Source organism: Phalacrocorax carbo, chromosome 4, assembly GCF_963921805.1.
Source record: "Phalacrocorax carbo chromosome 4, bPhaCar2.1, whole genome shotgun sequence".
Lineage (NCBI taxonomy): Eukaryota > Metazoa > Chordata > Aves > Suliformes > Phalacrocoracidae > Phalacrocorax > Phalacrocorax carbo.
In genome coordinates, this window is record NC_087516.1 from 25,597,878 (window position 1) to 25,622,861 (window position 24,984).

Here is a 24,984-nt window from a genome sequence, read left to right on the forward strand (position 1 = left end):
TTCCACATTACACAGGAAATATCTAGGGAAGGACTGTGCTGCAGCTTGTAATCAAATGAAAGGCTGGTGATGAGAAGCAGCGCAGAGTGAGGGCCGGGCGGGTTGCTGAGTGCACCTCTTAATCAGCTACAAGGGCCTGATGAGTCCTCCACAGGCTGCTGCAGTTCTCCCACTGGGGTTTCATCCAAGAGCACTGGCACAGGGCGGCTTATGATATGAGGGCAACGTGGCAGAAATTAAAGTTTTTTCAGCTTGATTCTGCAAAAGAACAGGATGATACGGTATTTCTTCTTTTTGTTATCTACATTTAAGATGCATAGCAGCTTGGTCTGTGGTTTTAGTGGAGGCAGGACTGGATCCTTCTCAGATGAATAGCTTTTACACCCACATGCTCATCGTATGTAAATTGCAATATAGCTGCATTGACTGTAGTGAAGTTCTGGACCCTAAACCTGCTGAGAGATAAACCTGGTGTGATAGTTTTTACTGTTAAGCTCTTTCCAGCAAAACCGAGAATGTTATGGGTTGGGGGTGGAGTGGTTAACACTTGAAGTTTTATTCTGTTGTGTTTTTTCTGTTTACTGAAATGGATGTTGCTTTACAGTATCTGAACTACAGTAAAAGTCCGATAGAATCCATGTACTGTCTATGGGGATTGCGGCTGAATTCAGTATGAGAGATCAATATGCTTTTTACATATATGAATGCTGTTAGAAATATATTTATTAAGTCATTGAGTAAGTTGTGGAGAGCTGAGAAGACTGGCTACTATTCATGGCTCTCTGTACTGTGGAACCCAATCTACTTTCCCAGTCTCCTACTGTTGCAATTGAAGTACACAAAATAATGGTTAGGGCTGTGGCAGTATTTTTGTGTTTATAGTTAATGATGTGAACAAAGAGCAAGGCTATAACTCCATAAACTTATGCATACAAAATTGCTTATTTTATATTATTCATTACTAGAGTGTTCTAATAGGATAAAGTGAATATGGACATCTTAACTATCAAGAAATCCCATGTAATGGAAATAGGCATTCATAGTATGTGTATGTCCCATAGCACATGGGGAATCAATACATTTTATAATTATGCTTTGATTTTAAGGAGTTAAGTGTGGGTTGTCGTTTTCTCTTTGTAGTCAGGTTTTCCTCAACACTTTCTAGACTTTTTTTACTATGTCACTTATTTGTTGTTGGAAGTAGAAGTGCTTAGTATTTAATTTTTTTTTTTCTGTGTGAGGTAGTGCTTCTCCACAAAGGAAATGAGACATATTTTCAAATGAAGTCTCTTTCTTCCCATCTGAGTAACTTGGGTTAGCCATGTAAGCTTCCAGATCAAGGAACACTTTAAGTATAACCTTTAATTAATTGCATTTCAGAAAATACTTCTTAAACTTTGATATTTTTTTTTCTCCTGAGACATTTCAGTGCTTGCTGTAAGGATGCAGTGGGAGGCTGGACGAAAAGGGTGCAAAGTCTTTCCATGGCCATATATCCAGTGCCATTGGACATTAATCTCCATTTAATTGTCACATCCTTCACATCCCATTGTCAAGGGGATTTTTAAAATAAGCAGTCTTGCATCATTAATATTTTGCGGTTTATCCAGTTGTGTCAGAGTGTGTGTGCAGGTGTGTCATCCCTGCGGCGCTGCTGCTCCCTCCACCAGAGCCACCTCAGCAACCTGAAGAGCTCCGTTAGTTGTCCCTCAGCTTGGTGACACTGAGAAGTCCAAGATATATTGCCCTGCAGGGAGAAAACCAGGAGGTTTCCAACTGTTTCAACCACAGTCAAGACCTAGTTTATGATCTCAAGGGCTTGACCTCTTTTTGTCACTGTGCACTGGGAGCATCCCCATTTGATTTGAACTCTGTAATCTGCTTCTGCAGTTTGTCAGTTTGCTCTGCTTGTGCTCCACTCTTCCTGCTCCAGTTTCACAGCTGCTGGAAAACCTTCCATCGCAAGACAGAATGAATGTGTGGCAACTCTGATGTCTCTGTGTGGCAATTCCCTGCTATGCACCGAATTTTACCTGTTGCTCATTTGCCATGTTGTCCTTGTGGGTTTTTTGTATCCAGCTATTCAGATTGAAGTGATCTCTTCACAAGTGTGCCTGGACTTATCTGCAGATTCAGGCTGGTTTTTTTGCTCATTTATAGAGATCACATTGGTTGATCAAATTGGATCCCTCAGCAGTGCACATTTGATCTTGGTCAAACGCAAACATATGGTCATGGTTGAGCAGAATTAGTCACAACCCGTGGCAAACTTCCCAATGGCTTTAAGCCTTTTTTTTTTTTTTTTTCTGGCTGTGGGAAGACAAAAAATACTCAATCCAGTATAAAGCTTGTAGTCATCAATGTTTTTGGAAGCGTTTGAAGTGCCAGGATGATTTCAGTCCTGACGAGTATTTTGCACCAGATGGCCTTAATGTTTATGAATGGGCACTACCATCCTAAAGCTAGATTATGTTTGTTGTTACACTGAGTATGTATAGCCTTGGTTACCTCTCTTTCTCTGTAATGTTGCTTTCCCTCTGTACCTGGATTTTGCAGGTACCTTTGGCATGCATCGTGTTTGTTGGTCAGATGCTGTACATCTAAAGGCGTCTTTTTATCAGCTGCTCCTCCTGTAGCCAACTTCAGGTGTTGAAGGTAAAGCTACTTTACCCTGGTTTTAGATTCTCTGTAACATTCATCGTCATGCAAAGAGAGGTCCTCTGCAGGATAATGGGTTCCATGTTCCATGAGTAGTATTTTCTCCAGTCACTTGTTTGATTAAGGACTTCACCAAAACCTTTTTACTCTGAACTTTCTGAATCAAATGCTAAGAGATGATCTGTTCTAGTCGAGATGTCTGACTGGTCAGTTCGGCATCAGCTATCACCCAGAACTGCCTTATAATAGGGCATAAAAAAACAATCCGTTTACTCTAGATAGACCTTTTCAAGGGAAAGAGAACATCTGAACACTTCTTTGTCCAAAACAGACCCACAGGGAAGAATCTTTGGATAATGGCAGCAACTAGGAAAGCTACTTACACCTCATGATGCATTTTATAATCTAATACTCTCGTGACCTCACTCTAGTTGATCTAACCTTGCCTGCAGGACAACACTTGCCCAAGGAGGACTTCATTCCACTGTCTGCTGAGCAACATGACCCTTGGGCTCTGTGCTTTTCTCCTACATAGTGTGGGATCATCTTTCCCTTCACAGATCCCTCCTTCCCTCCATCCTCTTGCTGAGATCCAGAATCCTAAATGAGCCTCAGCACATGGTAACCCTGTTGTGCTCTAACATCTATTGGAGAGAGGATGGATACTGCTGGTAGGAAGGAGGACAGATAACCCATCACCAACATTGCTTTTCATTCCTGAGAGGGAATGGAATGCTAATATCACTTGAACCAAAGCATTTTAGCAGTTACAGATTTTGTGGCTGAAAAGACAATTGTATAAAAGCTAAAACCCACAGGAGAGGTTGGAAAGGGCTCCACTGCTGACTCAGTGCCCAGCACTCTGCTGAGGAACTGTTCTTTTCTGGCTGCCACACAGGAAGTGAATTGCATGTTATCTCTGGGCACTGGCCCAATGTCTTGCATTTTTAATATTTGCTACTGGTTAGCAGATAGCCAAAACACTTCAGCCTACACTTTTTAACTCACTAACAGTACAAAGAAGATTATCCAAAACATTGCCATTGCTGTTTCTGCTGAGTATCTGGAAACCACCAAGAAAATAATCTCATTTTCTTTGGTGAGAGCTGGATTTCGTCTTTCATGTGGATGTGCAGCTCAGGGCAGTGAGCTCCTATGCACTTTGTGTTAAGGGGACAGCCACTGCTGCTCAGTGGTTAGCTGGCAGGTCTTGCTGTTGCCTCTCATCAGGGGGCTGATGTAGATCTTGTTTGGTAATGTAGTTTGGTTTTGTGATTAATCTTTTAGTTTATTTTGTATTGAGAAAAAAGGAGTTTGCTTATAATTTAGCCAAAAGAAGTAACAAAGCTCACACTTCTCCTCACCACAGTTTCTTTTCAGAAGCCAGCTAGACAGGCTTGATCAAGTCTTTGGATAGGATGAAATCCGGATAATTTCGTTACTCTCTTCCATCAGTGGATCCAGGTGAAGCATTTGTCTCATCTTGCCTCATATGGAGGTGCCATAAATGTGTGGGGTTTCCTTAAATAGACACCTTTGTTGTGGAATCTTTTAATACAGCTGTATCTAAGAATCAAAATATTATTACATTCTGAATTCATGTGACAAATAATACTTTCATAGTAGTTACTTTCTTTTTCCTCTGATAAAGGAGAAACCATCTCGCTTGCTAATAGGAAGGGGTAAGACAAGACTCAAGGAAATCCTAATGAAAAGTGAAAACTAAGTAATAAAGGATAAAAACTGTGGATGTTTTTAAACAAAGGCTAAATAACGGATACTCGTAATTACTGGTAGGCATATTCTTTTCTTGCATTTTTTCAGCTGAATTTACAAAGACCTTCATGTGTACAGGGAAAGAAGAGAGAAACAAAACCTCTAACAGTGAATGTGGGCAGAGGGCATAATTAATGAGAAGAATAGCTGCTGAAACATGTTTAAGTGCAATTCAGAGGAAAAAGCTTCAGAAGGGAATGGGGTCTGCTGTAAAACCACCACCAGATTTAACACAAAAGCAACAGGAGAGGCCAGGTCGCAGGTTGTGGCTATACCCTTAATATAGCAGTTGTGGCTATACCCTTAATTCAGCTTCTTGTGAGACTTCATTCAGTGGTGACATATTGTGGAGACTCTCAAAAATCTTTACAGCTATTAAACCTAAAGAAAGCTGAAATCAGAGGAGAACAAGTAAGAAAATACTAATCTTTTGAGTTAAAATGTTGACTGTAGTCTCCTTTTTTCTTAATATTTCCTTATGTCTCACATCTCTCTCCTTATCTCCAAACAGTTTCTTTTAATAGAGAGCTTTGTTGGAGGAGAAATGATGGGGGTATTTGTGTTTGTGTAAATTTATGAAGGACACCTATAAAACTGAAAAATCATCTTTCAGATGGTGTAAGCATTAAGTTGTGGCTTTGAAGTATTTCAGTTGCCACTGTTTCAAAAGCAGCCACAAATATCTTGCTAATATTTTCCATGATAACATGGAACAGTTCATAGGAATGAGGGTTTTGTTTTGGATTTTAAAAGATCATACACTTAGATAAGGTGGTATCAAGAGCTACTTACTGTTTATGCAATACAGATGTCATTCCCTGGCCCTGAGTTTTTCCATTTACCCAAAATGGTTATATAGTATTTTTGGAGAGGCAGTTATTTGCACAAGCCAAACTTAAAATAGGAAAATACAGAGGTTTTGTTTTTAGAAAGTTGAACATCCTGAAAAATGAATGTCATTATTGTTTCTAATACATTGCTAAATCTATCTTTTTTGGAAGGTGAGCAACACAGTGACCTTTTCATTTACACTAAAGAATTTCATGCATTATTAACCTCTTAATCAGCAATCACTGAACACTTAAGCTTAGCTGCCAACTGTTTCCCAAATGCCAACGAGAGTGCCCGCTCCTTCCTTCAAGGCTGGTAGATATCACCTCCATTTAACAGATGAACTAAAGCAGCGCGAGTGAAGTAGCATGCCTGAAAGTCATGTTAACAGCAGAAGTTGGGATTCATTCGCTGTTACTCTGTCTCCTAATTCAGTGTCTTCACCACAAGACCACCTTTCCTCCCAGTCCAGTAGAAGCATGTGGAAGGTTTCACAGTGCTTTTAAAATCATATGAACATCACTATAAAAATTATGTGCAACAGGTTTAGAAGCTAAATAGTGTGAAGTAACACATTGGGGATGGTGCTTTGAGGCAGTTGCAGCCAGGGCGAGAAGCCAGATCTCCTGATTGACATCAGCATTTAATGCGGACTCAGAGGAGATGTGTGCATTGTTAGTTTAAAACTGTGGAAGGGTGCCAGTCAGGAAGGGAGAGCTGGAAAATATCCAGCATCTCCTCAGAGAAAGGGAAGAAATAATTTTTTAGAAATAATATTGTTCACAGCATTAGAGAAATGGAGCTCTAATGCTATCACCCAAACAGTGGATATACTGTACAACTTGTAAGCAGCACATAACGAGGAACATTCTGCCTTGCTTTTGCCCTCGCTTGCTCTATGAAATAAAAGCAGACCCGGTTCCACACTTCAAATGGTAATACTTCTAATGTTCTTATTAGGTGCGTAGTTTAAAGCCCTAATAACAGGTGTCATTTCTTCATGTATGTACTCTATGTCGTGAACAGTATCAGCAGTGAAAATTTCTTTCCTCTATCTTGCCAGTAAACCTTTAGAGACCACCACCAGAGTGAGTGCTGGTCATATTTAGTCATTTATTTGGCTTATGTCTAAGAGCACCCATGTAATCAAACTGCCTATGACTACTATTGTAATGACAGAATCAGCCATTGGGCATCATTGTGAATCACCTCTACTTTAACCTGTAGAACTATTAGAAAATGGATCTCTATTCTCCTTTTAAGAAAACATGCAATGTATTCGTTATGGTATTAATTCCTGAAACTGTAGTGTAGGTTTAAAGTTGATTAAAAAACAGGTCCAGGCAGGCTTTGGGCTCTCCAACCACGAGGAGGTCACCATAAGTAAGTTGCATGCTGGTTTATTAGCTCATATTGGTTAGTATTTTGTGGCTCCCTGGAAAATGTTGCTCAAGAAAAGGATTTCAAATTCCCACATCAAATCTCTTCCCCTGATTATATGCGTGTGTTTGAGCAAGCAAACAAAACCGGTCAAGATTTTATTTTACAGATGGGTAAACTAGTATTTAGCTAGAGTCTAGCATCCAGTAGCAGCAGATTTCCCCCATTCCACCACCGCCAGCTCAGCTGGGCCACAGTGCTGCCAGGCTGGGCCTGGGCTGGGCATGCACAGCTGTGCACCAGCGCACACATCCACCACAGTTGGATACCTCCATTCTCAGACTGTCAGCGATGCATTGGCCACGACAGGTATCATGCTTCACTGCTGCAATCCTTTGTTTCGTGCCACCTTTCCTGGGTAGGTGTTAGTGCTCTGCATCAGCATTCTGGTTTGTTTTGTGATTCTCTGTTCCTCAGGAGGAAGTGGATAGAAGTGTTGTGCTTAGGTATTGTGGATGCCACAGGTACAACCTGAGAAGAACTGCTTTTGTGTTGCCCCCTGAGCCCACCGTGGCCCGTTGTCTCACACACACGGCTAACACTACAGTGCTCGCCAGTGCAGCTTTAGGAGGTGGTACAGGTGGTTGCCTCGTTTGCTTTGTGTGAGCCAAACCCAAGGCTGCAGGATCGTGCAGTCTGGGGCAGGGGCAAAACAGTCCCTTTGCTGCGTCAGTGAGCTGGGAGATTGGCTGTGCTTCTCTCTGGCCTGTGTGTGTGGGTGTCACTCTTGTGCTCCAGTGGATGTTTCATAACTCAGATGAGTGGGACAGCATCGGCTCTAAACCTGGAGATTATTCCTTCAACCCTGAGTGCAAGCACATGCAGGACACTCGCCCAGTGGGGTGGCTGTCTCGGTGAGAGTGTCTGTGGGCGAAGTGAAGAGCTGAATTTGGCACTTTGACACCTAACTTTGAGCAGCAGAATTTTAATGGGAAGAAGTACAGAACAGGCCTCTATGCTTTCCTGTTACAATTTTGCAAATCTAGTTCTTCACTTTGTTACTATGAGGTGATGGAAAATTAAGGGCTTTTTGTTTTGAGCCCAGTGGGTTATTTCCTGGGAGATCCAAGTTCTGTGCCCTTCTCCAAACTGAGGGCCTGAAAATGAGTTGTTTTCAGGCAGCCCTACGGCCACGGAGTAGGGGCATGTGTTCGCAGGCAGTCCAGCCAGAGCGACAACAGGGATGAACAGCTTTCCTCTCTGGGTGGCAGGTAACATCCCTTGACCTGCTGGAAACATGCATGCTATTGACTTGTGCCATACTGGGTTTTAAATACTCTTTGACAGCTTATTTCTGGAAGTAGAGCTGGTAGTGTGTGATGTCAAATGCCATTAGCTAACGTGAATGGCAAGCCTGACAGGAAGTGTAACATTTCATGGTGGTTTCAAACGGGTGATTTTTCCTTGATGTTTTAACATTACGCCTGTCTTCAATGCCAGCATGTTCCCAGCAAGTTGTGCGGACCGCGTGGGACGTTTCTTTTTGAAGAGCTGTGAATCCTGGCTTTTGCGCTGAATTACCTGGAAGGGCAGCGCAGCGAGGCAGCGGGCTGTTGTCCGCCTTTTCGGGCTAGCAGCCGGGGGGCGAGCCCGCTCCCTTCCCGCCCTCCCGGGGCCGGCCGGGCGGCGGCAGCGCGGTGCGGGGCACCCCGGCGGGGGCGGAGCACGGCGGAGGCGGGACGCAGCCCCGGCCCGGCCCGGCCCTCCCCTCCCCTCTCTTTCCTTTCCTTTCCTTTCCTTTCCCTTCCCTTCCCGTCCCCATCCCTCCTTCTCTTCCCGCCCCGCAGCAGCAGCCGGCGCCGCCGCTGGGGGCCTCCCGGGCGCGGCAAGCCCACGGTCCCGCCGCCCGAGAAACTTTCTGAGGCCGGGCCAGCGGGCTGGGTCCCCTCCCCTTGCCGCCCCTCCCCGCGCATAAGGCGGCGGGAGCGGCAGGCGGGAGGCGGAGAGGAGCGGCCGGAGCCGGGGATCGCCGCTGCCACCGGCCGCCGCCGCCCCGGAGCCCGTAGGATGTCACCATTGTTCAGCTGGGTGGCTAAGGTAGGCGGCGCCGCGCCCGCCGGCCTCCGCTCTCGGTTGCTAAAGTCCAGCCTAAGAGTTTGCAGATGTTCGCGTTTCATTTCAAGGCGAGTCAACCGTCTCTGGGAAGGGAGCGGAGTCCTCCGGTATTGTTCAGCCAGGGAAAAGGAGAAGCACTCGGCAGTAAAGGCAGGCTGATACAACTGGTGGCTTGGGTTGAGGGGTGAAAAATGAAGCTGTGGTTCCGGCCGGCGGTTCTGCCTCGCTGCGGATCTGTGGAAGGGGAGAGCTGTGATTAAAACTGCACGGAAGGTGTGGTCTTACTGCCTGCTCGAGTCTAACGCTCCTGGTGGGCTCTGGATAATGTGTAACAGCACTCCCGCTGTTCCGGACTTTTTTCCTGGTTTTTGTCATACTCTGGATTTATGAAGAGCAATAAGTTAGCTTTTAATCGGAGACTTACTTGTTTAAGTATGATAATGTGTGTGTTGTGCTGCTTTCTGCATCTATGTGTCTAGGGCTTCAGGAGAATTTTCTGTTGTAGCTGCAAAGCTACATGTGGGTGAAAAGCAGTAGGGATGATTCAAGAGATCTAGAATATAGGTTTTAGCTGATGTTTAAAATTTTTTTTTCCAAAGTAGCAGTCGTTCTGAATTTAAAATGAGCTGTACATAATATTCTGTCATGAGGCACAGTAGAAAGTGTAGATGATAAGTGGGTGAAACAGCTGTATGACAGGCAACAATTGGGGATTATTGGGGGAGAAGACTTGATCTTGAAGTTTAACAGGCATCCTAGCCTAGCCTACTAGGCAGACCACTTGGAACATGGTTCTCCCTTCTATTTTGCCAGGTGTAAATGGTCAGTTGCTTAATCACTGTTATGCATTACTCTCCCTAAGTAACTGGGAAGATAGTAAGAGGGAAGTGCTTGATGTGTGACTGTTACCTTAGTTCAGATTCTCAGACAGAAGAATGTACTATATTCTGTCTTAAAAGGACCCTGCTTGATTTTAGCCATGGCCTGAAAAATAGAAATGTATCCTTTCTTTTTCCTACATGGCTTTTTTCTCTCTGTTTAAAGAGCTACCAGGTGGAGTACTTGTTGAAGTAGTTCCCTCTCCTGTTGTCACTGTGACGTTGTCTTGGGTGTGATGAAAGGCCTGATCTGCCCTGTTATCCAAGGGAATGATACTGGCTGATTTCTATGCTGACTTTTACAAATGTGCCACTCTCCTATACAGGTGGCTGCTGTCAAAAATTAGTGATGCTGTTGAGTAAACACTTCAGGGATGCCACCAAGGGGTGGCCTCTTTCTCCCCCTTGTTGTTCACTTGTCAGCTGGACAAAGCAGCTAGTCAGAGAGGAGTTAGTCTTGGAGGAGGTACGAGGCAGAACTTGTAGCACACAGACTTGGCTGCACTTTTAGAGAGAGTAACAGAAGCTCTTGCAGAAAACCACTTCTAACTCTCCTTTCAGGAGTACTTTCTAGGCTTTCAGAACTAATTATTGCAATGCTGGTTCCTTGCAAGTATTTAGTTTTGTTCTTTTAATGGCCGCTAATCATCAGCACTAATTTGGGAGGGAAAGCAAAGCAGTGTGTTTAGAAATATAAAGTGAGGCTTGTTAACAGAGAAAGCTTTCCTGCCTGCCAAAATCTGATCAGTAAAAATGTAGGAACTACTGCTGTAGTCTTTCAACACAAATGCAAGCCTTTCCAGTTTTTACAAGATGGTGGCCCATTCCAGGACGGGGAATGACTGCAGGACATGGTGGGGAGGAAACTGCCCTTCTCAAAATAAAGCTGCCCCCCTGTATTTATTACTTAAAAATGAGTAACGCCACCATCCAGTAACATAAGTCCTTAGTGCCACTATGCAAGTCCCCGGGCCCTCACAGAAGTGAAGTAATTTACTCCCATATGCTATAAAATTGGTTCCTAGCGGTTGTATAAACATTGCCTTTTAGGATGCCTTTATTACATGTTTTTATGTGCTGTTTTACCCAGTTTGTCGCCTACCTACATGCAGGCTCCTTGGGGATGAGCTTTGTGGTGCTTCCAGGCCAGGACGTGGGGCCTGTTCTGGGCTGGAGGGTAAAGCCCTGCTTGAGTCTTACATGGGTTGGTGTTGCCCACATTGACACTACGGATGCTGGCTAAACCACTTGAATGATGACTCGGTGGATAATGAATTCTTAAGTACTGACTTGTTTTAGTCTCCTAAAGTTATTTAAATAAAAAAAGAATAGTTATACCTGTTTTTCCTGCACCGTTTTATATGAAGTTAGACAACTGACTTCAGGGAAACCTTTATTAACTAAGCACCTTAAAACATAGTTTGTTGAAAGTGGAAGCTAACTTTGCACTGTTGTAGGTAGCCAATACAGTCACTTTTGTAGATACACAGAGATATTTTAATCTATATTCAGTTTAGTTCACTGCAATAACTTACTAAAAGTAAAGGAATAATTTTAGAGTCAAAATATCAAAGCTTTTAGTCTGCAAATAAGAAATGGATAGAAATGCAAATTTTTACTGATTTATGGTGTACTTGCACACCATTAATTCATTAGGAGGAGATAATTGTGCAGTGATAGTTGTTAAGATTAATTTTATTTCCATTTCATAATATTTAATACAGCTTTAGTTTAAGTAAAAAAAAAAAAAAAAAACAAACACAAAAACCCCCAAGTTTCGTGTTAGCTGTCTACAGCTGACTTCATTTTATAATGCAAGTTTCTGTTCAGAAGCAGCTTGGCAGAAACCAGAATTAAAGAATCACAGAATTGCAGGTTGAAAGGGAATTGATTGCTGAAGAAATAGAAAATAAGAAACAGTTCTTAGTACAGTAAGTTGTATAAAAAGAAAATTTGAGTAAATGTGCCCTGAGATTCTCTGCTAATTAAGCAATTTATACATGGTATGTCTTTCTAGTTAAAGAAGTGCCCTATATAATATAAAAGCTGTGTTTAGCTTCAGCTTATTTTGTCTAAAGGATTAGAAACCAACAAGGAACCAGTAAAGAAAATAACTAAGGTAAAATGCAAAGCAAGATTACATTATTTAAATCAAGGTTTCTTCTATAATGATTTTGCTGGTATGGATCAATCAACTCTGGTCAGCTGCCTCCAACCTGCAGGACAGCAGGTGGGAAGGGGATGTTCCCAGTTCCCTCCTGAGGGGAATTGAGAGCAGCAGGGTTTCTTGCTGCAGCCTGAGGAACGTCCAAGAATGGGCCACCAACACGGACAGAAAAGGGTGGGTTTACAATGTAGCTGTCCCCAGCTGGCTTGGCTAATCTTGGACCTTGGACTGAGAAGCTGGTTGTTTGGATTTCTTCTTCTCTGAAGATCAGATTTTAGGGCATATTCACAATAGATGCTCTGATATTCCCAATAGCAAAGCAAGAAGTACCGGTTTATTGGTTTTTTTCCTGATTTGTTTTGTCTTTCCCAAGGACTGCTGAGTCAGAATTGCCTATAAGCTTTCTTCAATTTGGGAAGCTGTCAAGACATCAAAAAAGAAATTTTCAATGCTATTCAGTGCAGCAAGGCTTGGTTACTTGGCTTGTGCCATGAAACATTACTGAAGTAGTAATTATAATAATATTGGAAATGCCACTTCTTTTTCTTGGAATCCTAACAAACTTATATGCCATGTTCGGATTGACCTTGCTGACGTTTTGCTGTTATTTCTACTATTTTCTAAATAATAGAGTGCCTAGTAGCCTTCTGGGGGAGAATGGGTGGGAGTAACAATCCACTTCTTAGTTTAGGTCAGAAGCTACAAATGAAATTAATTTGCCTACTGGAAAAGAATGAGAAGGAATGAGAGACTGAAAATCAGGATGCCCTGGAAGCCCCTACCCCCCCTTTTTTCTTTTTTTTTTTCCCCTTCCTTTTTTTTAAAGTGTGTTCTGAAAGGGTGATCTTGGCTCTTTTCCTGGTCTGTTTTAGGGTATATGACACTCATTTATGAGGATGTTTTCTTCCAGGTGTACTGACGCACCTCTTTCTTTTATTCCTCACAGCTTCCAGCAAAGTTGAGCACCTTCAGGTGTCTTTAATTTCTTAAGGAACCCTCATAACCAGGCATTTTAACACTGTCTAAAGCCCAAAAAACCTTGAAGTTTATTAAGCCTGTCTCACTTTTAAGCCATCTTCCTTCTAAGGTGGTAAATTATTTGGGGAGGTGAATAAATGGTGGTGGTATCCTATGGTGTACAACCCTTGTTAGTGCTGGTGCCTTTACCCCCAGTAACCCTTTTATGAATGAATTTGAATACTTGGATACTGTATCAAAAATCAGAGCATTAATAGAGAACTATTATCAGGGAAGAATTGGGAATCATTGGGGAGGGAAGGCTCAAATGCCCCAGCATCGCTTGTAGATGAATCTCCTTGAAGCCCCTGAGGTTGCGGGTGGGGCTGGAGGGACAGACCCTTGCTATGTCTCAGGCTGAATGCTGGCAATGCAGCAAAAAGAAAGTGCAGATTTCTGCCAGAGCTGGGTTTTGGTGCCCGAATTCACACAGTGCCCTTGTCAGAGGACACTAGGTTGCTTCTCAGTGTGTTTCCAGGTCAGTTTTTGTTTGGGGAGAAAATGTTGTTACCAGTTGACAGCTTTCAGATAAGCACAGATTATCACAAAATGCTGAGCAGTTGAAATGTGCTGTTTTCTGTATGCCAGTCACTCCCCACCTTCCCCCGCGGGGATCTGGGTGATGACTGAGGAATATGCGCTCAGCATTTGAAATTAAGTCAGTCCTGTGGTGAAACCCCTCTGTTACTCAGCAGTTACGTTCCCTTTGGAGCTGTTTGCTTTTATTCTTCATTCTTCCATTTCTTTTTCTGCACGCCGGGCCTGAATTGTACCCGCTCTGCTTAGACGTCCCCAATTTGATGGGAGAGTGCCAGAGTACAGTGTGGCTCACACAGCTTTTATGTGGCTGGGCAGATGTAGTAGGGCAGTGTCATCTGCATCTGTAAGGTACATTACAGGTGCTTGGTAAGGAGTAGGGTTTTCAATACTGAAATTCATGGCCATGTAGATTGCAGCTTATCAAGGGTTTTATCTTGAATCATTTATGCCTTTCTGAATTAATTTCTTATGAGTATCTACTCTCAGGTTCATTTTGACCTTCAGATTTAACGAGTCAAGCCCTACGAGGTAGCTGATCTTGCTGTTTTGTACAGGCTCTGCCCTCTGCAATTCAAAACAGAACTTTCAGGCTCCAGTCAAAAATGGTTTGCTTTCCTTTGCTGAAGAACTCTCTGGAAATTGGTGCTATTAGCTGTCTTCATGTGGTTAACATGTTTTAGGCTAAACCAATAGCAAAAATATTAGTAAATCCTATAGGATCAGGGAGAATACCAGGTCCCATCAGAGATGAACAGATGGGTTTTTGCCATTTAAACTGCGGGCACTGCGGTTTAACTTTATTTGCTTTACATTGGATGATCTACAATACTGTTTCACATCATAGCCTGCTTTTTTGGAAGGCTACTATAATGAAACAGTCTTTTATGTCCACTAGAGGTGTTTCTGAGAATACAAAAGCAGCACTTTGGTTCTGGGTTCCCCAAGTAGAACTATCTTTAAGGAAAAAGTTGGGGAAAGCACCTCTTTCTTCAGAGATCAGCTCACAGAGCTGCAAAACAATTCCAGTTTGTAAGTTCCCATCATCATGAATGTAGAAACTGCAGCATTTCTGAGAAGCCTCTGCTTTTAGGGGATGTTGGAATGTTTTTATCGTGCCAACTAATAAATACTTAATCTTGTAAAATGGTTTAAAAGTTGAAGGAGCTAAGGGTGTGTATGGTGTACAGGGGTTGACAAGTGACTTAGCAAGTAAGTCTTCAAAAGAAGCACTTAATTGAATTACAGTTTGGCTATAATTTATTTTTTTAATTAGAAGCCTTTGCAGCTTAACTGTTCAAGCTGAAATACTCATGGACAGCAATGACTGAGGAAAAAAAAATCTCAGCCTTGGTTTTGTATTTTACGTATCAGTAAAGATATACAAAATATGTCAAGAGGCATGCCCAAATAGGAGCTTGCTTACTAATTTGTATGGAGAGGTAAGGCAGCAAAGCTGGGAAGAGCAGCTGGAACTAAGTGAGGAGAAGCTGAGACAAGGAATGATACTAGCCACTGTGTATTGGTTTTACAACTCAGTACAAATAACTCGGTGATATCTGAATTGTTTTCAGTTATTCTTGCATTTTATCCAACTTACAATAACAAGTAATTTTTCTGCAACTATGCAATTTATGCAATTAAAGCATAAAATATTAAATTTTAATGGGAAAGATTTAAAGTAAAATCTTCTGAAAAACATGGCTTGCTTACTGAGAAGCAAGAGGGAGGTTCAGGGGCCTTCACCCTGTCGAAGTGGACTAGAGAGTAACAGCTGGGTTTCTGATACCTCTTTTCTCTTCTGTCTGCAAGTTCCTGAAAGGAGAGGCTGGCATTCACAGATCAGCTGGCCAGGAGTGTGAAAGCTGCAGTTATTAGCCTGGATGAAATCACCTGTAGGTTGCATCTATGTTAGTAAGTAGCATACAGTGACAGATAGTTCAAGGGAAACTGCTGCTGCTGAGGACAGGTTGTGTGCCTGATTCAAGGAAGTGGGCTTTACTTTGGATTAGCCCTAATTTTGGTGCTGTGAACCGAATGTGTGTTTGCAGTGAAATGTGTCACAAAATGAAGGTTTAGTTCTATTCAAATGGATGTCAGTTCAGGCACTTTGAGACAGCTCCGTAATGCGGTCTGTTGCACAGAAGTGGATTGGGAGAATCCACACTCAAACACATTCCTGGTCCATATTAAAATAGTGAAGTAGCCACACCTATATAATACTTGAGAGTCCAGTTAGAGAAGATGGACAAACAGCATACCCACGGCTTTCCAGTAGATGGCCCTGATGCAAGGAATGGGGCCCATCGGAGAATTTCTGTTGTATTGGGATGTTGATGTTTTGGCTACTGCTTTGTGAGAATTTCAGGCCTGAAGAGGTTGTCCAGAGTTTCTGTGAGCTAGATTTTTGTCTGTCACTAACCAAAGCACTGTGAAGGGAGAGTGAAAACATGTATTTCCTTCCTTTCTCAGGGCAGTGTGCATATAAACACACATGTTGACAAAACAAAAATTCACCTTGGCTGAAATATCTGGAAGCTTCTTCCCAACTGGAAAGTAGACAGCGTTGGACACATGAATGCTTCTCCTTCTCCTTCTGCCTTTACATCATCATTGCTGTAACCAAAAATACATGTTGGGGTTATTTTTTTCCAGGGGGAACTTTTGCTATGCAGTAACCAAACAGGATTTTCAGGTAGAAGTATCATGTGAAATTGCAGGTTTGGGGAGAAGAGACTGCTTGTGCATAGTTACACAGGCACATTCCCAGCTACTGAAAATGGCAAAGCTAAACTAAACAGCCTCTTTTTCAACCAAGTGTTCTGGGGAGATTGTGTGTTTATTTCAAGGAACTCTGTAACCAAATATCTTCCTTCTATTAGATCATAACAGTTCCCTCTCTACATCTACTGGGTTGGTCTACTGCTATAGTACCAATGAGGTGAGCTCACCAAAGCCCTTGTCATGGAAATTTGGATGGTTAACACTAAATGTTTCATGCTGGTCTTGTTTCTTTGGACCTTTTTACAGCTTCCAATCTCCTCAAATGCAAGCCATGGAAAAGGAGACTTGTAGAAGTGCTTTGGAATTTTAGACGATTGTGTACAAGAGGCCTGTCTTTAAAACTCTGGTGGTAGTTACCCAGAACCTAAATGAAAAATATGTGCTGGAATTTCACATTTTGGGTAGGTCTTGCTGGAATATAACTTGTAGGATTTGTCATTCTGTGGAAGCGATTGACACTTCTGTTTGACATACAGTCATCAGAGGCTGACTTCTGTAGTCTTAAGAAAAATATTCTTTTAGATGTGAACGCAGTTAATGGAACTGGTGCTATGTTTTGTTTATAAAGTGCAGAATTGTATACAAAACTATTTATTGTACACTGTTGTAATTCAGGCAGCATTTTTCTCTGGTACTTCTAGAGGTTCGATAATGCTTTCACATATGTTTAAAAAAAAAAACCAAATGAACAAAACTCACAAAAAGGCCTACAGTCCACTTGTATATTAGGTGTGGCTGAAATAGCAGCAGTCCCTAGTGCTGAGATAATTTGGGGGGGAGGGGGAAGAAGTTGGCATTAAGATGAGTCTTTCCTTCAAATATTTTTTTCCTTCCCTTCTTACTGCTTTCCTTCAGCTAGTCTGTGTATCTCATAGAGCATCGTCCTTGTAACCCCCTCCAGCTTCTCATGGAGATCCTGGAAGTCTGTGGCATTTGTGTTTTAGAAATGTTCAATACCTGCCACTCCCTTCTGGGTTTCCTGGGCGAGTAACTGTTTCAATATAGAACACTTTAGAAATACTGTGAAGGTCAGAATTCAGTCACTCTTAGAAGGGTGTGACAGAATGAACTGTCCAGCTTAGCTGCAATTCAGTGTTTGGTAGTTGTCTGTCTGATTTACCATATTCTAAAGAAACCTAATCTTAGCTTGTGGAGGAGAGTGGAAGAACAAAAAGGAATAATGGAAAATTTACTGTTGGAAGAGACTGGGTAGGCTTAAAATAGTAATTTCATAACCCTGAAAAGAAAACAGAATTTGAAATTTTGTGTGTATTGTTATGATTTCTAGCTGAATAAAGTATGATGTGGATCAAATTTGATATTTGTTAAGTGGTAATACAGACAAATGGTGAGAACTCCAGAAACACTCATGATCATGGGCCAGCATGTATTATTGAAAGTCTTTATATACACTCTTACCGGTATCTTTTTCTATTGATTACAGGTCTCCATGTATTGCGCTATCATGCAGACACTTTGTTTGGAAAGACACAGGGGCTAAGTCTGTTTGATGATTTCTAATTTTCTGTTTCCCATCAGGACAGCTAGTTTGCTCTGACTGTAGTGATAGAAGAGCATCATTACTATTTTAGCAAATATCTTGAGAATATTTTCCATTTTCAGTGCCTGGCGCTGTGTCTTTTCCATGCTGTGATTTTATTTTTTTTTCCTGGATTGCTTTCTTATGTAGGAGTAAGAAGAATTTTGAGACTGACACTCAAATTAATTAAGTTCCCTGAACTTCTTTTGTTGTTAATTAATTGCATCATTAGTATTTCCAAAGTCCTCACAGGCATCATGTAGGAGTTGGATACTGGTTGCTGTTATTATGGCATTTATTTAAATAAACCAGACGATGGAGGTAAATGATCTGACTGCAGCTTTAGTGAATTGTTGATAATACTATAGTATGGCTAATGGTGAAGTAACAGAAAGATGAATTTCAGCTGTTGCTCTTTAGTTACCAGGGTTTTCCCCAATGAGCTTTGCATCTGAGATCAGTTAGCAGTGCTTGCATAGGCCAGGTAGTAGTATTCAACTGAGATGACTAAAATAGTTATTGGCACAGGCTGCAGATCTAGAGATCTGCCATTGTAGGTCTGTAGTGAATTTGGTACAGGACATAAACATGATAATTTTGGTCAGCAGGCAGTCTGTGAGTGAACGACATGTTTTCCACACTGGTCATCTTCCTCTGAATACATCATTAACTAACTTTTTCAGATATCTACTATCCCATCTGTTTTTCCTTTCTCTCTTCACTTTTCTAGGATGTACTTAGGGCAGACATACTGGGTCTCTTACAGAGAGACCTTTCAGAGGCACCTGATATAAGGATTTACGGAATGACCACTCTACAAAAGCATCTTTTCCAACCTCTTTCTTTTTTCTTTCAAGGTTTTTGCCAAATCCGAGAGGAAGAACAGAATATGAAAAATTGAACTTTTCACCTACTGTAAATTTTTGAGAGCTTTATATTTTAATAGGAGAGAAGCAGGGTCTAATTTGTCTATCGTTGGAAGGACTGACCCTTTAGGAGAATGATCCTTTAGAGGAAAAATTGGCAAAATTCCATAATGTGATCTGACTATATGTTAATGGAGGGGATGTTGAGTAAACAGCTTGATCTTCCCTTTGTTCCCAACAACATTGCATTGATAGCTTCCAGTAAATGCAAGATATCCTTAGGAAATCAGTGTGTTTTGGACTGTTTTTGATAACTATTTCCAAGAGAGTTAAAACATGATCTATCCTGTTGTAGCTAAATTTCTTCACAAAAAGCTGACTGGTTTTCATTCAAATTACATGATAAATGTTCTAGTGCAAATAGTTCCTTAGTGAATCATGGCACATCAGTAAGCTTTCTGTGAGTCGTTCATTTCAAAATACAGTCTAATTCTGTAGGTTTTTAGCAATTTCCCTATATGCTACTTATATAATAAGGGTCTTGCTAGAAGTTGAGGGCAATTTAGGTGTAATCTTTGTATTGTTCTTCCTTCTCTTCTGTTACATCGAATGCACTGTACATTAGGAATGCCTTATAAAAATCAGTAGCGTTAAACTTTAAATTTATTAAACTTTAATTTAACCTTTGTCTGTATTTAACCAGTAATTAACCTGTACTTTGTCTGTAATTAACCAGTACTGTAAAATCTGTAGATAATCCTAAGGCAACCATTCCTTTAGGAATCAAAGGTGGGCAAACACCTTGTTTTCAAAGGAAGTTAATTTTCATAAGTAAATACATTGATATTTTGGGTGGATTACAACGTGTATTAGAAAAAAATGAGTACAAAACAACTAGTATCAACCACAGGTGTGGATTTTGTGGAAGTATGAAGTTAATTGACAAGTTTGAATAATCCCATTATACCTTTTGATGAGAAGCCATCACTAGAAAACATACCTTACAAAAAATCCCACCATAATCTGAAAAGCCCCATGACATTAATAACTATTTGTTTTACATCTAAAAAGGAATAAAACTGGTGAACTAAATTTTAGCTGCTTTTCTTAAGTGGAAGTCAAGGTAGTTTTCATGGAATGTTTAACCATTACTTTTCTCATCCTGTTCTTTTGTGAGTTGACCTGAGCCAGCTGAAATCTACTGCTGCATGACAAAGTGGCAAATATGTGCTCATCCATGAGCAAATCAGTTCACCTGCATTTTATACCAGTCAGAATGCTGGAAAAAGCTGAAGCATCACAACTGGAGTTTTCCTCCCTTCTTGTGTGGAGTTGGATGTTGCTAAAAAGGACAGAACGATTTGAGGCTTTAATAATTTGAAAAGAAGTTACATTTACTTCTGTCTGTTTAGCTGGCCACTATTTTGCCAGTTGTACCAATTTTGATAACTGTGACAGAAACCGGAGAGCAAAGGAGACCTGGAGAGAGCCTGTCGCCTATTGTAATAACTCATTTCCTGGTTTAAATCCCATTATTGCCTTTCAGTTTAAAAAAACAAACAAAAAACCCAAAAACCACAAACCAAAAAAACCAACCCCAACAATAAACAACTCCCACCACCATGCCCAACTCAACAAAAACCCCCTTGTCCTGAAAATTTTTAAATACCATTGCTGTCTTTTTCCATTTATAATTACATAAGAACAGAATTCCTCCTGTTTCCCACCCCTATCCTCCAGTTTGGCCCCAGGCCTGTCTCAACTCGGTGAAGGGAGCTGTTTGCAATCCATGCCACCTCCCACCAAAAAAAATAAAGGTTTTAATCTGTTGATAATGAATGAGCACAGATGTTTCTAGCTGTTACTTTACAACAGTTATTGCCTCCTTGTTTGATAGTTACCTTGTAAAATGTGAGCCAGGAATCCCGTAGGTATGACCAGCAACCACTGTTATGTCTTCAAGTGCTGTTTTCATTTGTGAAATTGTGTGAAAAGAAAACTTTGAAACAGTATGAGATGGAGAAGATAACACTGTGAAGATGTTAATGCACTTTTGAAATCTCTGTTGACTTTATTTCACATTTGTTGCTTAAAAGTTTATGGTACTGAATGGAGGAGCTGATGAAGCAGTACAAGATGAAAAGAATTAGTTTGTATTGCTAGGATAGAAGGGTCCTAGGGAAAAATGAATTAATGAACACTATATGATAAGCCCTCCAGGTATAGAGCAGAATATACTAATAGGCTTCCCAAAAGTAGATTTTGTAGGAATACCCCCTTCAGAGCTGGTCAGGTGCCACTGCATTCAGAGCTGCACCAAAAGCCTGCAGAGGCCTTCGATTAGCTGCAGTTTGGTTTTAGATCATGCATTTTCATGGGGAGGGGTCTAAAAGTAAGCAGCAGTGTGGGATGTGGCAGTTCCTTTATGGAGAGTAGCTAAGTTTTTTTGTATTTTGGGCTTCAAGTAGGGTATGTCTTGAGAGCTGTGAAAGAAAATCTTTAAGTGTATCGGCAACATGATGCATCTCTCTTGGGAAGGAAGCATCACCACAAAATAGAGCAGTCCAACTTCACTAGAACACAGAGTACAATTATGTTCTATTTCTGATCTTGTTTACAATAATCTATAAACAGATTCTGCAAATACTGTTTTTTTTCAGAAAGGAAAGAAAGCCTTTTTGTTCCTCTTTAAATTGCATGGAGTGCTCCAATTCACGTGACTGCAAAAAGTGTAACCTTTTCCGTCTAGCTGAGGAGTCATGAGGAAGGTTCTCGAGCTGAGATTTGTCTCTAATATTAAAAAGAATGTGATGCTGTGAAGGTGGCATACAGTACTTGTGTCATCAGTCTGCATTACTTGGCAATCTTCTGGAGGCAACGCGCACTGTACGTGGGAAGTCTAGTCACCTTTACGGCTTTTTATGATAACTTGTAAACTGTAGGAGTACGTGTTGGCTCCATAGAGCTCTGCTATTGGTGCTTAGTGTCAAAGTTGCCTCCGAGGACACTACTGTCACCGATGCACCATGCTCCAAGTCAAGAAGAACTGGATTTAAACACATGACACTCTCCTGCCCCACACTGAATATCCTTTGAATATTAGTACACTCTTGATCATCAGCTTCTTACGTACATCCCTGCAAAATTTGAGTCTTAGCCTTGTGACCCTCACGTATTCCACTCTCTGTATAATGCCCATTCAAACCTAACTAAGCAAACACCGCCTGCAAGTAGACATGTGTATGACTGCTTTTCCTTTCGTAGGTCTGCGACGATATTCAGCCATTGAGCTTCCCCTTATCGAGGTTGAAATGACATCTCTGTCTTCCTTTGCAGGTCTGGTTTTACAGTCCTTCCTGAGCAGCACACCTGCAGTGTGGTTAGCCCCACTGGCTGCTAGCCTGGCCACCCCTCCCAGCCCACTGGTTTTGCTCTGACTTGTTCTCCTTTCTTAAAAGATATCCACAAGTTCTCTGGTTAAATGAGACACCTAGTGCATTTTAGGTACTGTAGAGAGAAATGAGCTAGACTGACACATGCAGATAGCGAAGCTGCTGGGAATGGTGTGGTTCATAGTTGTTTTATGAGCTGTGAGGATACAGCAGCGAAGTCTTGGATCATGTGTGTTGAGGCATGAAGTAATGGAGCGAAGGTGAGCTGTCTCTCCATTCACCCATCAATCTTAATTACTTACAGAGCCAGTGGTAAGAATCTCACTTTGGCTCTACTCTTGGTGCACTTGTTATGTATGAAAAACCAGAGTGAACTGACAGGAGCTTGTAAATGGTCATCATCCAGGGACAGGAGGAACTATAAACTTTCTGCATCTCTTCTTGAATTAAATATTGGTTTGAAAGTGGCTTTATGGGAAGAATAAAAGTCAACAAATAGCAAAGGAAGAAAGCTAATAATTGAAGTACTTCATAGAACTGTTGATTAGGAGTCAAGGGGTAAAAATTTGGAAAATGAGAATTGAAGTTAATGACTGGAAAAAGTTGGTGAGATGTAGGAGGCTGTAGAGCAGTCTCCAAGCAAGATAATAGAAAAAAAAAAAAAAACCACGTGAAGACACTTGAGGTAGGACCCGAATATAAAAAGTCTTTCACTGAAATGGAAATTAGCTTGAGAAGTTTGTTACTCTCCTCTACCTTGAATTTCGACTAATGCTGAGGAACAAGGAAATTCTGTCACTTTTAAAGCTCTTCTTACTTCAGTGAGAGACTAAAGACTGTGGTTTTGTGCCAGAAGTTTTTAGTTTGTTCTTTGGTTAAACTAGTGGGCAGGACTTTTCACAAAAGAAATCTCAGCTGATTGTATCTTGCCTGTCTTTTTCTGGCAACTCTAAGTTTCCTGTTGAGAAGAAGTTGTGGTGTCCCTGTCATTGGGGTTACTTGGAACTCAGCTAGATGTGCCCTGCAGTGTCTCATCTAAGTTTGAAGTTGGATCTAGCTTGAAATTTTGCCTTGTTTTATGTGGGGGGCTGCACTGTCAGAGGTGTGCTGAAAATGGACCAACTGCTTTTTAGTACATATCAAACTACTGAAATCAAAGATTTTGTGCAGTCTTTTAAAAATGCAAGTGTTAATTTTAACTGTTATAAATACATCTTCTTTTTCTGTATCTAATTCAGACACTCTAAATGCAAAAACTTTTCCTAATACATTTCTGTTACGTCTTCTGTTCACCAGTCCTGTTTGGCCCAGAGTGAGTGATGAGAAGGTAATGTTCTGTGTTTGGTAAAGTTCCATCGTTGCTTACACTGTCATTCTATACTTAGTTTTTTGGTTTTAGGGAAATAATTTTAGGTCATTGGCCGTTGTTTTTCTGATTACATAAATGATCTTTATCCACTACTTACATATTTATACAGAGAAACAAGTCAGAAAACGTTTAAGAATAGAAGTATGCTAGAAAAGAGAATTTGTGCAGCAGGAAGGAACCTACATGTGTGCAGCATTCCTCCCCCATCATCTTAGCAAGTTCAGATTAGTAGACGCAGTTACCTGTAGGTCTGGATAGGAGATGTTGGTATCTAAGTCTCCAGGCTGAGATGGGATGGGACCTCTGGAGGTTACCTAGTTCAGCCCCCTGCTAAAGGCAGGGACACCTAGAGCAGGTTGGTCACAGCCGTGTCCAGTTAAAGTTTGCTTACATACAAGGATGGAGATTCTGCAGCCCCTCTGGGCCACCTGTGCCAGCATGTGGCCACCCTTACAGTAAAAAAGACTTTTTCTTATGTACAGAAAGATCCCAACAACCTTTAAAAAACTCCAAGCAACATTAACTTAATTCAGGAGCAACTTGATCCTTGCTGCTTTTTGATACAAATTGAAGAGCCATAAAACCTAATTAAGTTTGCATCTTTCTTAATTGCTGGAGGTTTGCAAGAGTTGTGGTTACTGTTTGCCCGGTGGCATGCTTCTTCATCTGGAAAAATTCAGCTGTGGTTAATAAACATTTGCCAGGATAGAACCTACATTGTTTATTTTAATAATTTGAAACAATTATAAATATATTTATTTATTTACGTTCCACAGATTTTTTCTTTTTTTAAAAAAAACATTTACTTGATCTTCATGTATTCAGCATCCAAGTCTGTTTGCTGAGAAAACCAGGGTCAGAGGACACACAGGAGTGAGTGGATTCTTTGTTTCTAGATACTTGCATAAAAGGACTAGAAAGGTGCAAGGAGATAAAAAGAGCACAAATCTTGATCAGGCCAAGAACAGTTCCAGAGAAATATGTATTTTGGGTTTTCTTCTCATTCATCATGGAATGTTGTCTTTACTAACAAAAAGAGATTAATGTTTAACATATGTAAGGGTCACAGGAAAGTGAGGTGGTGATTTGCTGCTTCTGCTAGAGCAATACTGCATAATTGTCTGATCAGAAGTAATAAAATTATACTAACAGGCTGTGAATTTTTCTAGGTTAATAAGCAGGAACAGCGGAGTCAGTGTTTTTCAGTAAGTGTAGCACAGAAGCCAGGGGTTACTTATAAATGATGTAATTCAAGCCTTAGCATGTGTGAAAATAAATAAATAAATGCTCCACTTGGTTTTCATCAACAGGCCTGCTAGGTCTCCTCAAACATGAAGTTTAACTACTGCAAAATCACTCTGTATGGTGGGTGTAGTGTTGTTCTTCACCTACTGTCTGTACATGAAGTCCAGCCACTGCTGCACAGCAATTTTGTCAGTGTCCAAGATGTTTTATAACAAAATACATTGAAGAAGTAAAATTTAATAGCTGTGCATCTGTGATGGATCCTTAATGTCTTGTCTGGACTTCAGCTCAGCTCTAACCCTTGCAGCACCTGCACTGCTGGAAACTCTCCTTGTAGTCATCAGCATGGGTGGTGCTGGGGGAGCTTAGCCCTGACTGAGACAGTTCCACAGTTGGTCTGGGTGAGGGCTGATGTTCTTGGCTTTGACA

At 41.2% G+C, this 24,984-nt stretch overlaps 1 protein-coding gene across 5 annotated transcripts in view; it reads left to right on the plus strand.

Annotated features, from left to right (window-relative positions):
- Window positions 1-24,984, plus strand: part of TBC1D1 (TBC1 domain family member 1) — a 115,819-nt gene that overhangs the window by 22,921 nt on the left and 67,914 nt on the right. Inside the window, exon 1 of one of the 5 annotated variants that reach the window (XM_064449284.1) lies at window positions 8,468-8,742. The exons of the other annotated variants lie outside the window; for them this stretch is intronic. Coding sequence (XP_064305354.1) covers window positions 8,713-8,742 — 30 coding nt within the window. The 5' untranslated portion in view covers window positions 8,468-8,712. Of the gene's footprint in view, window positions 1-8,467; window positions 8,743-24,984 lie in introns of those variants that run through there. 5 annotated transcript variants of the gene reach the window in all.